The sequence below is a fragment of the Oryctolagus cuniculus genome, chromosome 5 (genome assembly GCF_964237555.1).
Source record: "Oryctolagus cuniculus chromosome 5, mOryCun1.1, whole genome shotgun sequence".
Lineage (NCBI taxonomy): Eukaryota > Metazoa > Chordata > Mammalia > Lagomorpha > Leporidae > Oryctolagus > Oryctolagus cuniculus.
The window spans coordinates 16,537,957-16,554,917 of record NC_091436.1 but is presented as its reverse complement, the minus strand read 5'-3'; the positions used below and the strand labels follow the sequence as shown (position 1 = coordinate 16,554,917).

Here is a 16,961-nt window from a genome sequence, read left to right as displayed (position 1 = left end):
GACTCCTTATCAAATGAGGAAGCTCCAAAAACGCAAAAATGTTATGAAAAAACTATGCAGGGATTTCAAAATTTTTTTGCCTGTAAAACTGGAAATGCCTCCTGGTTTGGTTAGGGCTTTGGTTCCTGTACTGTGCATACATAGTTATCATGTTGTGTGTGTCTATATGGCATACATACTGAAGACAGCCAGTGGGGCTGGGAGTCTGTGGGCCTCTTCAGACCTACGGAGAATGCCCTTCACGAGCAGGCTGCCCGCTGTGGCTGGAAAGCCTGTCTCCAGGCCAGCTGGCATCTCCCCCACAATAGCTTCTCGTGCTGCATGCATGACCTTGTGGCTTTAAATCACACCTTCAGGGTGGGTGCAGGTTTTCACTCAGAGCTGGCAAGGGAAGGGGCTGAGCACCTGGGGAGAGTTAGACGGTCCGAGAGGCCCTGGCTATCTTGTGTGACCTTGCAGTTTTAAACTAGTTCTTCAAGTTAGTTGCCATCTTCCACCTAGAGCTAGCAGAGGAGGGGGCTGAGCCCCTGAGGAGACAGTCTCCAGGAGACCCGCCGCCCCATCTCCAAGCCCCAAGCCAATCAACATACCTATGTGAAACCCCCATCCAATGGGTGCCCCCACAGAATGACCCACTGGAAAACAACAGTAATGACTTAAAAACCTGGACACTTCCTCAAAGCCAGTGTTTCACTCAAGCACCCCGCCTGGTCTCCTCTCAGACCAGACGCTTTACCTATCACTTGCCAATTGAATAAAACGTTCTGCCTCTTTGCAAATTGTTTCCCGGCTTTTTATTTCAATACTAGGCTGAGGAAGAGTCCAAGAGACTTGCTCCGGAAACCGCCTTCCCCTTTGCGACCGGTAACACACACAGTAAGCAATATGGCCCATGGCTATGTTTTTTCAAACTGCAGGACACAATCCATTAGTGATTTCTGTCATCAATTTAGTTGGTTTAAGTCAGCTTTAAAAAGCAAAAAGGGCCGGCGCCGTGGCTCAACAGGCTAATCCTCCGCCTGCGGTGCCGGCACACTGGGTTCTGGTCCCGGTTGGGGCGCCAGATTCTGTCCCGGTTGCCCCTCTTCCAGGCCAGCTCTCTGCTGTGGCCAGGGAGTGCAGTGGAGGATGGCCCAGGTCCTTGGGCCCTGCACCCCATGGGAGACCAGGAAGAAGCACCTGGCTCCTGGCTTTGGATTGGCTCAGCGCCGGCTGTAGCGGCCATTTGGGGAGTGAACCAACGGAAGGAAGACCTTTCTCTCTGTCTGTAACTCTACCTTTCAAATAAATACATAAAAATCTTAAAAAAAAAAATATATGGCCCAAATCTTTGGGCCCCTGCACCCTCATGGAAAGACCCTGAGGAAGTTCCTGGCTCCTGGCCTTGGATTGGTGTAGCTCGGGCCGTTATGGCCAATGGGGGAGTGAACCAGCAGATGGAAGACCTCTCTCTCTGCCTCTCCTTCTCTATGTAACTCTGACTTTCAAAAAATAAGTCAATCTTTTAAAAAGAGCTCTGAGTCATTCTTAGGACCTACCTTCTTGGCTCCTAGATCCTTGGCTGCTCCGGTGCATTCCCAGGGTAAGATTTTAGAGACCCAGTCCACGAGTCCTCTCATTCTCTTGCCTGCCTAACCCTGCTTTGCTCTGTCCTCAATCTGTCTACACTCAAAAGGAGATGAATGAACACAGAGGATCTGAGGATCCACACAAATGGCAAAGTCTAAACTCAATACAATACCCTCTCAGGAACAAGATCAGTGCAGCTAAATCAGAAAAACTGCAAAGTCAGACGAACTCTGTCTCTGGATAAGTGGGCACGCATGGACGTATTGCCCTGTTTTCACAGAGAATGGATGGGCTAGTTTCCAGGGTTGTGTAGGGAGGGAGGAGCACACAGACACAGTCACATACACGTGGATCAAGAGAGCGGAAGAAGTCGTGGTGATGGGAGTGTGGGAACCACGTGGGTGCTGAAGGGTTATGAGTGCTGGCTATTTTTTCATGGCCTTGAGCAGTGAAAAGAGCAGATGTGATGTGAACCCAGCGATAAAGCTGGCGGAATGGAGGAGTCCTGTTAAAAGGCATCTGGTACGGCCAGCGCAGGCAGAGCCTGCCTGTGACAACTAACAGATTGACCCTCGCTAGGCAAAACTGCAGACTATGAGGGTGGACCTCAGAATTACTTCCGTGACTGCTGCAGCTGACGCACTCCGTTTGGGCTGAAGTGGGAGAAGAGGCACCAGAGGAGGACAGGGGATTAAAAAGGTCAAGAGTGGGGCCAGTGGAGCTATTTTCCCATAACTGTACTGAAAACTGTGGAGCCTGTGTCTTTAGAATCAGGGTTGTAAACCTGCAGCTCAAAGAAACATCTGACGCAAGAGTTGACCTACATAGCATTTCTAAAGTTTGAGCTAATTGTCAACAACAAGTGGAGACACTGCATAAAATCTGGATTCCCACCATCTCCTGACCCAGTGGAAGACGTGGCAATCACGAACTAGAGTAGGCAGCGCGTGGTCTCCAGCCCACGCAGCCCCTTCCTCCCCACTGTCTCTTGCTGGTTTCACTCTAGTTTGTTACTGGCCAGGTCCACCCATGCTATAATACATGGAACTCTCAAGGATGAGACAAGCTGAAGTATTCAATCACCATGTTTATGAGAAAATAGATTCTTATGTCCAAATAGATGACAAATACATCTTTAAAAACAACTTGTTTAATTAACCACTCCCCTTTGGAAGTGGGTTAGAAGCCTGGGACAAGGTGTGTCCTGCGCCTCTCTTCCTTTCCCTGGCCTCTTGCCAGGAGGGGGCTTGCTGTAGCCCTGTGCCTCCAGGGCGCGTGGCCTTCAGGCCACCTGCCTTAGGCTTCCTGGCCTAGATGCTCCTCTACGTGGCTGGTTCCTGGTGCTTGGTATGAACCCAGATTTACCTCTCTCTCTTAGATAAAGCTCTCACATCCCTATGATTTCTCTCACTGAATAAAAGCCTAAAATGTAATAAATAAATAAAAACAACTTGTCTTCATTCAACTGTTCCAAGGATCTCTGTTCCATTTTTCGAAGATTGTTACCTTATTACCTTCCTGCAGTATTTCTGATTCATTTGGCTCGAATTTCTACTCAGTGGCACTGCGGACATGGCTGCCACCCTGCTCTCCCTGAATTCAACTTCTTGGATCTGAGTCTCTGTTTAAGTTGTGGGGCTTGTTCTATTATTAAACAATTCACACGTTTTAATAATTTTTTTTTTTTTTGACAGGCAGAGTAGACAGTGAGAGAGACAGAGACAGAGAGAAAGGTCTTCTTTTTCCATTGGTTCACCCTCCAATGGCCACCGCGCTGTGGCCGACGCACCGCGCTGATCCAATGGCAGGAGCCAGGTACTTCTCCTGGTCTCCCATGGGGTGCAGGGCCCAAGCACTTGGGCCATCCTCCACTGCACTCCCTGGCCACAGCAGAGGGCTGGCCTGGAAGAGGGGCAACCGGGACAGAATCCGGCGCCCCGACCGGGACTAGAACCCGGTGCGCCGGTGCTGCAGGCGGAGGATTAGCCTATTGAGCTGCGGCGCTGGCCCAATAATTGGCTTTTTTTGTCATCTTGTTTCCTGTGCTTTTAATTTCAAGTTTTTATTAAGGCCTGATGAGAGAAGGAAGAGAGAACCACAGAATGTCTTTTCTTTCCATTTTACCCCCATGAACCAAGGATGCTGTCACTCTGCGAAAAGCTTTCATTTTTAGAAATGGTTTTTCTGGGTTTTTATAGTGAATTTATATTTAGCACTAATTGCACATATATGTAAAACAAATTTCAGGTTTCAGGATGGAGATCAACAACCAACCAACCTAAAATAGTCACTGCATTTAGGCCCTAAACTTAGGACTTCCAGTTTTAAAATACAAAAGCAGCCCAAACCACTTTATTTCGGTTGTGTTTTGTTTTTCTGGTACAGAAGACAAAGCTCCAGCAGATGCGGCCATAAATCAATGTACAATTTGTGTTTTAGTAGCATTGCTAATTTTCTTGAAGAAAATTAGTATATTATGGCCATGTTGCTGTTACATGGCCGTGTTCTAACAGTGAGTTTATGTTTGGGTTCTGTCCGTGGTTCTTGGCACAGAGCTCCGACACCCTGGTCACTCCATGAGCACCAGGAATGTCTGCTCAAGCAAGGTCACTCTTGCTGGGCTCCTGGATGGCGGCAGGATAGGGGCCACCTGCTAGAACACCAGCCCTTGATGAGAACCCTGGAACTTTCAGCCCCCAGCCCATCCCTGGGAAAGGGAGAAAGGCTGCATTCAGCCCACGGTTGACCATGTCTACGTGATGTAAACACCTCAACAAGAAGTTTGGTTCAGATTGGACAATGTGCCTCTGTGTAGAGGGTGGGGGCAAACCCCAACCCCCCAGGAACACAGGCTTTGTGTCCTGGGCACTTCTAGACTTTGCCTGATACGCCTCTGACTCTGGCTGCTCATCTGTATCCTTTATAACCACATTTATAGAAACCAGTAAATGTTTCCCTGAGCTCTGTGAGCCATTCTAGCAAATCATCAAACCAGAGGACGGCGTCACTGAGACCCCGAATGACAGCTGGTTGTTAGAAGTACAGGGTCGGGAAGGTGTTGTGGCGTAATAGGTAAAGCTGCTGCCTTCAATGCTGGAATCCCATCTGGGCACTGGTTCGAGTCTTGGCTGTTCCACTTCTGATCCAGCTCCCTGCTAATGCACCTGGGAGAGCAGCAAAGGATGGCCCCTGTACCCACATGGGAGAACTGGAAGAAGCTCCAGGGTTTAGTCTGGCCCAGCCCTGGCCATTGTGGCTATTTGGAGAGTGAACAAGCAGAGGGAAGATCTCTTGCTTTCTGTGTCTCTTCCTCTAACTGTGCCTTTAAAAAATATACACAAAATCTTAAAAAAAAAAAAAAAAAGTAGTAGTAGTAGTAGTAGTAGTAGTAGTAGTATGGTACAGGAGTCAACCTGGAACTTGAATCGCGTGTCTGATGTGAGGGGTAGTCTCATGGACCTGAAATTATCCTGCAGTGTCCAAACTAACTCTTTAGTCACTGCCAGAACTGAACTGAGCTGTGGCTGGAGAGGTGGACAAGAGGTTGGTGAGGGGGGATGAGAAAACCCCACATCTTGGTGTCAAGAGGACAGTGAGTAGAAACAGGCTGTACTTACCAAGAGGAAGACGCCTACTTTTCTGCTATACACTGATTGTAGATGGAAGTTATAAAACATGGATACATTTTACATTACTGGGATGATAGTGCCCCCCCTTCCCCAGTCCTGAAACCATGGTTTTACTTACCCATGGTCAATTTGAAATGTTAAAAGAAAAATTCCAGGGGCTGGTGCTGTGGCTTAGTGGGTAAGGCTGCTGCCTGTAGTGCTGGCATTCCTTATGGGTGCTGGTTTGAATGGCGGTTAATCCACTTCTGATCCAGCTCTCTGCTGTGGCCTGGGAAAGCAGCAGAGGATGGACCAAGTGCTTGGATCCCTGCACCTGCATGGGAGACCTGGAAGAGGCTCCTGGCTCCTGGCTTTGGATTAGTGCAACTCTGGCCACTGTAGCCATTTGGGGAGTGAACCAGCAGATGGAAGACCTCTCCCTCTCTGCCTTTCAAATAAGTAAATCTTTAAAAAAAAAAAAAAAAATTCCAGGGGCTTGGTACTGTGGTGTAGTAGGTAGGCTAGGCCTCTGCCTGTGGCACTGGCATCCCATATGGGTGCTGGTTTGTGTCCCAGCTGCTCCTTTTCCCATCCAGCTCTCTGTTATAGCCTGGGAAAGCAGTGGAACATGGCCCAAGTGTTTGGGCCCCTGCACCTATGTGGGAGACCCAGAAGAAGCTCCTGGATCCTGTCTTCGGGTCAGCTCAGCTCAGCTCAGCTCCAGCCGTTGCAGCCATCTGGGGCGTGAACCAGCATATCAAAGACCTCTATGTCTCTCCCACGGTCTATAACTCTACCTCTCAAATAAATAAATCTTTTTAAAAAAATTCCAGAAATAACAAATTTCTAAGTTTTTAAGTATACACCATTCTGAGTGACCGATGCAATCTCGCACCATCCTACTCCACCATGCCTGGGACATGACTCATCCCTCTGTCCAGCACAGGCATGCAGCATACACTGCCTGTTAGTCATTCAGAAGCTGTCTTGGTTATCTGATCGACTGTTGAAGTGTTGCAGTGCTCATGTTCAAATTATCCTTATTCTACTTAACAGTGGCCCCAAAGTGCATGACTAGTGAGGCTGGCAATTTGGATATGACGAAGAAGAGCTATAATGTGCTTCCTTTAAATGAAAAAGTGAAAGTTCCCAACTAAAAGAAAGAAAAAAATCATACGCTGAAGTTGCTAAGGTCTACAATAAGAATGAATCTCTTTTTTAAAATTTATTTATTTAAAAGGCAGAGTTACAGAGAGACAGGGAGAGCCAGAGAGAGAGCTTCCATCTGCTGGTTCACTCCTCAAATGGCCTCAACTAGGCCAAGCCAAAGCCAGAACCAGGAAGTCTACCCAGCTCTCCCACATTTGTAATAAGGGCTGAAGTACTTGGGATATCTTCCACATCTTCCACTACTTTCCCAGGTACATTGGCAGGGAGCTGGATCAGAAGTGGAACAGTTGGGACTTGAACTGGCACTGTGGTATGGGATGCCAGTGTTGCAGCCAAGCTGCTGTGCCACAATGCCAGCCCCAGAATCAATCTTCTATTTTTGAAATTGTGAAGGAGGGACAAGAATCTGTGCTAGTTTTGCTGAGACACCTCAAACCACCAAAGTTATAGCCACAGTGCCTATGTACGTAGTTAAAATGGAAAAGGCAGGGCAGATATTTGGCACAACTGTTCACACACTGCTTGGGATCCCATATCAGATTGCCTGGTTCAAGACCTGGTTCCACTTCCAACTCCAACTTCCTGCTAATGTGCACTCTGGAAGGCCATGGTGATGGTTCAAGTACTTGGGTCTCTGCTACCCATATGGGAGACCCAGACTGAATTCTGGGCTCCTGGTTTCTGCCTGGCTGAGCCCTCATTGTTGCAGGCATTTGGAGAGTAAACCAGCGGATGGAAATTTGTGTGTGTGTGCTTGTGCGTGTCTTTCCAAAATAAAAAAATAATTTTTTGGGGAGGGGTTGGTGCTGTGGCACCACAGTGTGCCACCAGCATCCCAAATGGGTGCCAATTCATGTCCCAGCTGCTCCACTCCTGATCCAGGTCCCTGCTAATGTGACTGGGTAAGTAGTGGACCATGGTCCAAGTATCTGGGTCCCGGCACCCATGTGGGAGACCTGAAAGAAACTACTGGCTCTGGACTGGCCCAGCTCCAGCCATTGCAGCCATTTGGGGAGTGAACCAGTAGATGGAAGCCCTCTCTCTCTACCTTCAAATAATATAAATAGATCTTTAAAAGAAAATTTTAAAAGATTTTATTTATTTATTTGAGAGGCAGAGTTACAAACAGTGAGAGGGAGAGACAGAGAAAAAGGTCTTCTTTCCTCTTGTTCACTTCCCAATTAGCCACAATAGCCAAAGCTGTGCCGATCCAAAGAGAGAAGCCAGGAGCTTCTCCCAGTCTCCCACGTGGGTGTAGGGGCCCAAGCACTTGGGCCATCTTCCACTTCTTTTCCAGGCCATAGCAGAGAGCTAGATAGGAAGAGGAGCAGCCGAGACTCGAACTGGGGCCCACATGGCATGCTGGCGCTGCAGGCTGGGGCTTTAACCCACTGTGCCACAGCGCCGGCCCCAGAAATATTTTTTTTAAAAGATGGAAAAGGCATCTGCAGTTTCAAGCATCCATGGAGCAGGGAGTGGTATCTTGGGACGGCTTCCCCATGGATAAAGGAGGGCTACTGTATAATGCTTTGCTTGTAGGCTTTATTGACTACACCCTATGATGAGAAATCATGTTGCACACACATCTATGCACACACACCAGTGACTGCCATATACAAGCTCGACATACCAGTCATTAGCTTCATTAGGAGCAGTGCACTTAGATGTTATCTATTTATTTTTTAAAGACTGACTGCTCAGTAGTTGCTGTTACAGCACACTGTGACGCTAAGACTGGAAATCACCAATGGGCATCCTCTTACTCTCCTGCTGCCGGGCTCCTTACTGCCGAGATCAGTGATTTTCATCCTCCAGCATTCTTCTAAAGTGTGGGACATGAACAACAAGGAGCACTACCATTGCTCTCATGCCCATGGGATGGGGGGGGGGGGGCAGGCGAATAAATCAGTAGGTCTCTACGAATGAGAGCAGGTAAGGGGTTAATTCCAAAGCAGGATGAGTGAAACCCACTCAGTTTCCAATGCTGGCTCAGGAGCAGGAGTGGGAAAGGACAAACAGCCCTTGAGCAGAGGCCCTCCCTCGTCCCATTCAAGGGTGGTAAAAAGGACATCTGGTTACAAGGATTTCCAGCCCCACCACACCCACATGAAAGTGGAGCGGCCCTCTGTTGGGGACAGAGAAGTCTGTCTTCAGTCATGAGAAAATAAGAGGGGTCTTCAAAGAGTTCATGGGAGAAGTGTATTATGAAAAAGTTATGCATGGATTTCAAAACTCTCAGCACCAAGGTAAGCTCATCTTTTCATTCCATTCCACAAACTTTTTGAAGCACCTACATAGCCACATGTCAGGACTGATTTCTCCCATGAAGAGTAAAACCTTCAGAAAACATTGTTCTGAAATTATATCACCTCAGATTACTTCAGAGAAGTAAGATTTCCCACAATTTTCTTGTGCTTTTTGAAGGATAACATCTCTCTCGTTTTCCCAAAACTGCAGCTGCAGTCATTGTCTGTTACACAACTCCTATAATAAAAGGACTCATGAAATAAAATAAATGACTTCTTAACTTCAGTGCTGGAGAAAGTCAACTCCCTTAAGACATTTTTTACTGGGTGCAGGAGTTGAGATGCCACTTAGGATGCCTGTACCCCCATCAGAGTGCCTGGATCTGAGGCCTGGCTCTGTTTCCAATCCAGCTTCCTGCTAATGTGCACCCTGGGAGGCGGCAGATGGGGGCTCAGGTGGAAGAGTCCCTGACAGCCATGTGGCTGGACCGAGCCTGGCCTAACCCCACCTGCTGAGGGCATCTGGGAAGTAAGCTAGAGAGGAAAGATCTGTCTGCCTCTTTCTAATAAATGAAACAAACTCCTTCCTAAAAACACATTTTTTATGTTTTGCTCTGACACGATCCACACCCCACCCAGACAAGAGACACATAACCCATGGAGATTCCCTTTCTTCCTTCCTTTAAATACTAAGCTTCTTAATACTCAGTGTCCAACTAGATTACTCACACCAGGTACATGATAACAATTATTTTTCTGTTCACATCAACTGTTTGCTCTGCTAAATTTAAATGACTTTATTATTTCATATGGAATTGCCTTGAATTTTAAAAATCTATTTCAAATTCTTTCCTGAAAGCAAGTAGAAAAAAATCCTAATGAAAATCGAACTCAGGAGAATTGCCTCCAAGTCTAGGGCCACCCCAAAGAAATAAAGCAAAGCTTCTTTTGATAGCTCTCAGTCCATAACTATAAAAAAAGTATCTTCTTTGTATCACCTCCTTCCTAAGAAACTGGACACACTGTGCTGCTAGATTTAACGAAGGAAAAAACAAACTTTCTCTTTTCTGGATCTGCCTCCAAGGCAGTTTTTTCTACTTAACAGAAATTTCCCAGCCTACCTCCAGGCCCTGGGAACCAGGCTCCTGGAAAGAGGCAGTCTTGAGTGTAGCACCCACACCAGCACTGCCACCCCTTACGTCTGGGTGCAGAAAATCCAGGCAAAACGTGAGACTTAATAACAAGCATTCGTTGACCCCTGATTTCACAACCTGAGGATGAGTAATAAGTTGTGGACTTGATCAAAGGCTGTTGTCCTCACAGGAAAACAAACAGCCAAAATCAGACATGCTCAGTTCTATTCTCAGAATCAAGATGCAGGGCCAGCACTGTGGTACAGTAGGCTAAGCCTCTGCCTGTGGTGCTGGCATCACTTGTGGTGCTGGTTCTAACCTGGCTGCTTCTCTTTTGATCCAGCTTCTGCCATGGCCTGGGAAAGCAGTGGAAGGTGGCCCAAGTGCTTGGGCCCCTGCACCCATGTGGGAGACCTGGAAGAGGCTCCGGGCTTCATATCAGCTCAGCTCCAGCCATTGTGGCCATTTGGGGAGTGAAGCAACAGATGAAGAGGCCTTTCTCTGTCTCTCCCTCTATCTGTAATTCTACCTCTCAAATTAAAAAAAAAAAATCAAGATGCAAAGGAAGGCATTATTCTGGCTTTCTCAGAAGGCCTAGTCAAGTTTTAGATATCTGCACTCCTATTTTTTTTCTTTTTTTTTTTTTAATTTTTTTGACAGGCAGAGTGGACAGTGAGAGAGAGAGACAGAGAGAAAGGTCTTCCTTTGCCGTTGGTTCACCCTCCAATGGCCGCCGCGGCCGGCGCGCTGCGGCCGGCGCACCGCGCTGATCCGATGGCAGGAGCCAGGAGCCAGGTGCTTTTCCTGGTCTCCCATGGGGCTGCACTCCTATTTCTAATGTTGGATACTGGTGACCGCAGACATTAAAGATCCCTTTGCCTCTTTTCCAACCTTTCCAATTTAATAAGCATTTATCAGCTCAAGGCACAATCCTAGGCATCCTACAGGACACAAAGGATAACAAGGGCTTGATCTCGACCTTTAATTAGCTCATCTCTTATGAGAGAAGTACCAAACCGTAGCTAAAAATCCTGAAAGCCTTACTGGTGAGTAAAAACTACCCGCTTGGAGCTTCAGAGGATGAAAACACAAACACCTTGTTGCTGATTTTTGATTCTACCTTGCCAAGTCAACTTGCCACCAGCGCACAGTGAGCAGCTAATGAATGCTGCCTGTTTGCACGGTTAGCTTTTTAATCTGATGAAGAATTTCTAGCTTGATTTTCTAAAAACTTTTTTTTCCTTGCAGCTCCATTCCTAGATTGGACTTAATACTGTCCTCTTTCTTCAGCCGCTTTTGGCCAATATTTCATAAACTGTATTTTTATATATCTTATTGCTTATATTTTGCTTTAATGTTTCACATATTCTTCTTTTAAGAAGATTTATTGGCTGGTGCTGTGGCTTAATAGGCTAATCCTCCGCCTGCGGCGCTTGCACACCGGGTTCTAGTCCCGGTCGGGGTGCCGGGTTCTGTCCTGGTTGCTCCTCTTCCAGTCCAGCTCTCTGCTGTGGCCCGGGAGGGCAGTGGAGGATGGCCCAGGTCCTTGGGCCCTGTACCCGCATGAGAGATCAGGAGGAAGCACCTGGCTCCTGGCTTCGGATCAGTGCAGTGCGCTGGCCACAGCGTGCTGGCCGCAGCGGCCATTGCAGGGTGAACCAATGGTAAAGGAAGACCTTTCTGTCTCTCTCACTGTCTACTCTGTCAAAAAAAAAAAAAAAAAGATTTATTTATTTGAATGACGCAGAATCAGAGGGATAGGAAGGAGAGACAGAAAGAGATATAGAGATATAGAGCTCTTTCATCCATTGGCTCTCCCCACAAATGGCTGCAACAGCTGGGACCGGGCCATGCCAAAGCCAGGAGGCAAGAACTGCATCTGGGTTTCCCTCATTGGTGTGAGGGACCCAAGCACTTGGGCCATCATCTGCTGCCTTCCCAGGTGCGTTAGTGGGAAGCTGGATCAGAAACAGAGTAGCCAGGCCTCACACCAGTGCTCCAATATGCCAGTATCACAAGCAGAGGCTTAACCTGCTGTGCCACGCCAGCCTTCATCCATTCTCAAAAATTAACACTGTGATTCCTCTTGGATATATTAGGATTCAAAGACCTTGATGACAAACACTGAGTGGGTTGCTAGCTCTCTTAGGTTAGCAGTGAGGCCGTGGTACAAGCACACTAGTTTACAGTGTGAGCGACAATCACTAACGCACCCACCTTACCTCATTCACGGACAGCACTGGGAGGTTGGTCCTGGATGGTTGCCTGGTCCTGGAAGCTTTCAGTGGTCTCTTGATTTGAGGAACGTCTTGTTTGGGAACAAAGGTTTCGGTTGATACAGATGAGTAATTCCTCCTTAATATTTTTATAAACCACTTAGAACCCAAGAAGTTTGGTTTGTGGGTCACTTTCCTGCAAGTATCCAATGACTTCAGGGTTGGAAGCTGCACTCTTTCACCCTGGCAACGTGCAATATTTAGTGGAGAGAACAGGCTTGTATTTAATATTTTCTCATTCATTCCCAGCATCTGAAACTTATTCAAACCACCAGCCGATGCATCAGGAAAGAACAAATCCAAGTTTTGACGTATTGTCAGGGTGTTGCATGTTGTAGTTTCAAATTCCTTACGTGGACTTAACATCCAATGAATGGGTCTTCGGCACTGATGCACTTTGGGTAATAGACTGTGAGATCCGGCCAGGGCTCGGAGAAGTCTGGCAGGCATCACCACATCCCAAGCTAAAAGAAAATCAATTCAAAGTTTGAAGAGTTTTTGGTTTTGTTGATTTTGATTTTCACTTATCTGAAAGGCAGCCAAGGACACACAGAGAGCTCTCGAATCCCCGGGTTCACTCCCACATGGGAGCTGGTAACTGAACGTGGGTCTCCCACATGGATGGCAGGAACTCAACCACCTACGGGCTTCCCAGGGTGCACATTACTGGAAGTTAGAATCAGAAGCAGAGCTGAGACTTGAACCTAGGCACTTTGATAAAGCATGCAGGTGTCCCAAGTGGCACCTAAACAGCTGCGTTAAACACCAGCCTTTAAAAAAAAAAAAAAAAAAAATATATATATATTTGTATTTCCCCAGATAAAGGCATATTTCTCTTAAAAATTTTTGTAGAACAGATACATCTTGACCTAATTCTAATAAAAGAACAAGGTTAAAAAAACAAATATATGGGGCCAGCGCTGTGGCTCACTTGGTTAATCCTCCACCTGTGGTGCCAGCATCCCCTATGGGTGCCGGGTTCTAGTCCTGGCTGCTCCTCTTCCCATCCAGCTCTCTGCTATGGCCTGGGAAAGCAGTAGAAGATGGCCCAAGTCCTTGGGCCCCTGCATCCACGTGGGAGACCCAGGAGAAGCTCCTGGCTCCTGGCTTTGGATCAGCACAGCTCTGGTCGTTGTGGCCATCTGGGGAGTGAACCAGCGGATGGAAGACCTCTCTCTCTGTCTCTACCTCTCTCTGTAACTCTTTCAAATAAATAAAATAAATCTTAAAAATACAGCACTTTTCATGCAGTTTTGGCCTTCTTCCTGGAGGACAAGACTGTAAAGCCACTGACATGAAGTGGGACCCTTCATTTCCTTCATTAGCATATCGACATTTATCAGATCTGTGCTTTTCCCGTACTGAGTCTACTGATCCAGCTTTTACAACCAGCTAAGCAGGAGCTGAAGGCAGGGGTAGATTTCCCTGCTACCGTGGCACGAAGACCTCCTTAAGGAGACTGCATTTGCATCTGTGCACTATACTTCAACTGAAGACAGCTAAAACAGGAATGAGGCTGAGGAAACACAGGAAATGTACCTGACTGTACAGGAGAGGTGGAAAGTACCGGAAAGACCATGCTGTTTCTTGCAGGGGAAATGCTTTTCAGGCTGGGGCAAGTCACAGAGGCATTCCACCCCCCAAATATTTACAGGGTAAAACAGATGTTAACTAAGCCCTGGAACCAGCATTGTGGCCGATCAGGTTAGGCCATTGCAAACTGGCATCCTACATGAGCAATGGTTCAGGTCCTCACTGCTCTTCTGATCCTGCTCTCTGCCAATGCACCTGGGAAAGCAGCAGAGGATGGTCCAAGTACTTGGGTCCCTGCCAGCCATGTGGGAGACCAGGCTGGAGTTCAGGTTCCCAGCTTTGATGTGGCCCAGCCCTGGCTGTTGTGGCCATTTGGGGAGCGAGCTAGCAGATGAAGATTCTTTCTCTGTAACTTTGCCTTTCAAACAATCTTTTAAGAAAGGACAAACATAGGGCAAGTATTGCAGGTGTCAGCTGGACTGCCTGCGTCTCACTCATATCTGAGTGCCAGTTCAAGTCCAGGTTGCTCCACTTCAAATCCAGCTCACTGCTGACAAGCACGGAAAGGCAGCAGGTGATGGCCCAAGTCCTTGGACTCCTGCCACCCACGTGGGAAACTCAAACAGAGCTCCAGGCTCCCGGCTTTGGTCCAGCCCAGCCCAAGCTGCTGCAGCCGTTGGAATTTAACCAGTGGTTGGAAACTGTCACTCTGATGTTCAAATAAATATATTTTTTGTTTTCAAGGGTAAGGAAAAATATGAGTCATGGTGAATTTAAGTAGAACATGCTCCAGGCTGCTTTCACAATTATCTTCAGCAGCTGGTGTTCTGTCTTAGTTCAATTAATTCTTGTAGCTCATCTCTGATTAGTACCATGCCTCATCACTTGAACCAGTGGGTTGTTTATTTTTTTAAATTAAGATTTAATTTATTTGAAAGGTAGAGTTAGAGGAAAGGGAGATACTGAGAGAGGGATCTTCCATCGGCTGGTTCACTCCTCAAATGATTGCAATAGCCAAGGCTAGGCCAGACTGGAGCCTGGGATTCTTCCGTGTCTCCCACGTGGGTGCAGGGGCCCAAGCACTAGGGCCATCTTTTGCTGTTTTCCCAGGTGCATTAGCAGGGAGCTGGATTGGAAGTGGAGTAGCCGTGACTTGAACCTGTGCCTATACGGGATGCTGGCATTGCAGCGGTGTGGCTTAACCTGCCATACCACTGTGCTAGCCCCAAACGTGAGTTTTCAAGAACGTAATTACAAGAACTTTTAGGACTGGTATTGTCACACAGCAGGTTGTCACTACTTGTGATGCCAGCGTCCGATATCTGAGCAATGGTTAGAGTCCCGGCTGCTCCGCTTCTGCTGTTTTTACAGAACACTGATATATGTTGACGAATATCAAACACTTATCTCTAAACCCATCTGAGAAGCATCAAGGATGCAAGGAGCTCAAAACTGCATTTCAGGCCGGCGCCGTGGCTCAATAGGCTAATCCTCCGCCTGTGGCACCGGCACACCGGGTTCTAGTCCTGGTCGGGGCACCGGATTCTGTCCCGGTCGCCCCTCTTCCAGGCCAGCTCTCTGCTGTGGCCCAGGAGTACAGTGGAGGATGGCCCAAGTGCTTGGGCCCTGCACCCCATGGGAGACCAGGAGAAGCACCTGGCTCCTGGCTTTGGATCAGCGCGGTGCGCTGGTCCGCAGCGCGCCGGCCACGGTGGCCACTGGAGGGTGAACCAACGGCAAAGGAAGACCTTTCTCTCTGTCTCTCTCTCTCTCTCTCACTGTCCACTCTGCCTGTCAAAAAAAAACCAAAAAACCAAAAAAACAAAAACAAACAAACAAAAAAACCTGCATTTCTGAAATCTCCCCGTAAATAACAATCACATTCATATTTGCTAAGGCCACAACCCTGGAGTCCACCTTGGCTCCTGCCTTCATTCCCCATGACACTGGCCTTATTCGGTACCGTTCTCACAACCAGTGCCTGTCTTCTCCATGGGTTCTTCCCGCTGCTCTTCACTGCTCTCCCCGCTTCTCTGTCTTCGATAGATTCTTCTCCACACAGCATCCAAAGCCACCCTCTGAAAACCTAAGTTGGGTGTTCTTTTTCCTTGGAGCAAAATTTGAAGATGGCCTCACACTTCGCTTACAATAAAAGCCAAAGCCCTTGAAATGGCCTGCGAGGCCCTAAAATGTCTGACATCGCCCACAGCTCTCTCGATTGCTCATTCTGCTCCAATCACTCTGGCCTCTGATCTTTGTACTCTCTCCCTGTGCCCCCCTCCCAGGGATCCACCTGGTTACTGCATCCCTTCTCTCAAGCTTTGCTCTCACGGCTCTGACTCAGTGAGGCTTAACCCAACCGCTTCACTTACCAGGTACAACCAGCACCCGTTCTCTATCTTCCTCCACTTCCTACTTCCCCATTACACCTAACATCACCTGCATACCTTTTCCAGCTTGCCAATTCATTCAACAAGCAGGGACTGGGCTCTTACCACGTGCCGGGAATTGTGCTAGTTCGCTGATAACGCAGCTTTAAAGAAAATGGACCAAAACTTCCTATTTTTTGAACTTGGGCTTACATCGGGAGTTGCAGACAGTAAGCGTGGCAAATCACACATCAGGGACAATGCCGCCGAGACAAAATAGCAGCGGGAGGACAGATTTTCCGCTCTCCCTTCTAGAACGTGAGCGCCTCCCAGAGGGAGAGTTCTGTATATTATCACACAGTATTTCTGTGACATTAGCGCCCAGTGCATTGGCATAAACTGATTTTTTTTTAAAAACACAAGACAGCTACTCAGTTCTTGGGCACGTCTCAGCTTTCTGAGAGCAACGACAGCAACCAGGAAAACGACTCCAGCTACGCCACCACCATTCAACGGAGAGGCGCGCTCGGCTTTGCAGCCGGCCTCCCAGCCCCTGCAGCTCCCAAGTATCTGACTCATCCTCGCAGCTACCGCGCTGCACTGGCTCTAAAACGGAGCTTCACCAGCGTCCACTGGCTGAGCGCCCTCCACTGCCAGCCAGGTAGGCCAAAGCTCGCTCACGGCGCATCGCAGCGGCGCCCGGAAACCTGCAAAGCCAGAGGGGGTGCCGGGAGCCGAGACCACCCCTGCCGCTGCGCGGGACCACACAGGCTGCGCGGGGCAGGCGGCGCACTAACCTCTCCGCCGCAAAGGAAGAAGGAAGCGCCTGGAGCGCAGAGCTCCGCGGATGGACTGCGCTGGAAGAGCGCCCACGCGGCGGCCACTCAGCTCCGGTCCCCACAGCCAACCCTCTCCCCGAAGGGAACACCCTCCCAGCGCGCGGCACCGCGCAGGCGCAGAGAACTCCAGGCCCGGGCCGCGCGAGCTGCCGGCGCCACGTGACTGCCCCACCACGTGACCCGCGCGGCGCGGCTTCTTCCGGTCCCTGGTTCCTGGT

General features: G+C 48.4%; 1 protein-coding gene across 5 annotated transcripts in view; it reads right to left on the bottom strand.

Moving 5' to 3' along the window:
- The window catches only part of RMND1 (required for meiotic nuclear division 1 homolog), a 46,199-nt gene that overhangs the window by 28,426 nt on the left and 812 nt on the right, over window positions 1–16,961 (bottom strand). Inside the window, exons 1-2 of one of the 5 annotated variants that reach the window (XR_007922790.2) lie at window positions 15,453–15,706; window positions 11,949–12,466 (exon numbers count right to left, since the gene is read on the bottom strand). Coding sequence is in view for 3 of the 5 variants with exons in the window: in XM_070073410.1 (XP_069929511.1) it covers window positions 11,949–12,466; window positions 15,453–15,600 (666 nt within the window). In the remaining 2 variants the exon portion in view is untranslated. Of the gene's footprint in view, window positions 1–11,948; window positions 12,467–15,452; window positions 15,707–16,701; window positions 16,915–16,961 lie in introns of those variants that run through there. The other 4 variants (XM_002714941.5, XM_070073410.1, XM_017345423.3 and 1 more) reach the window with 4 other exon arrangements.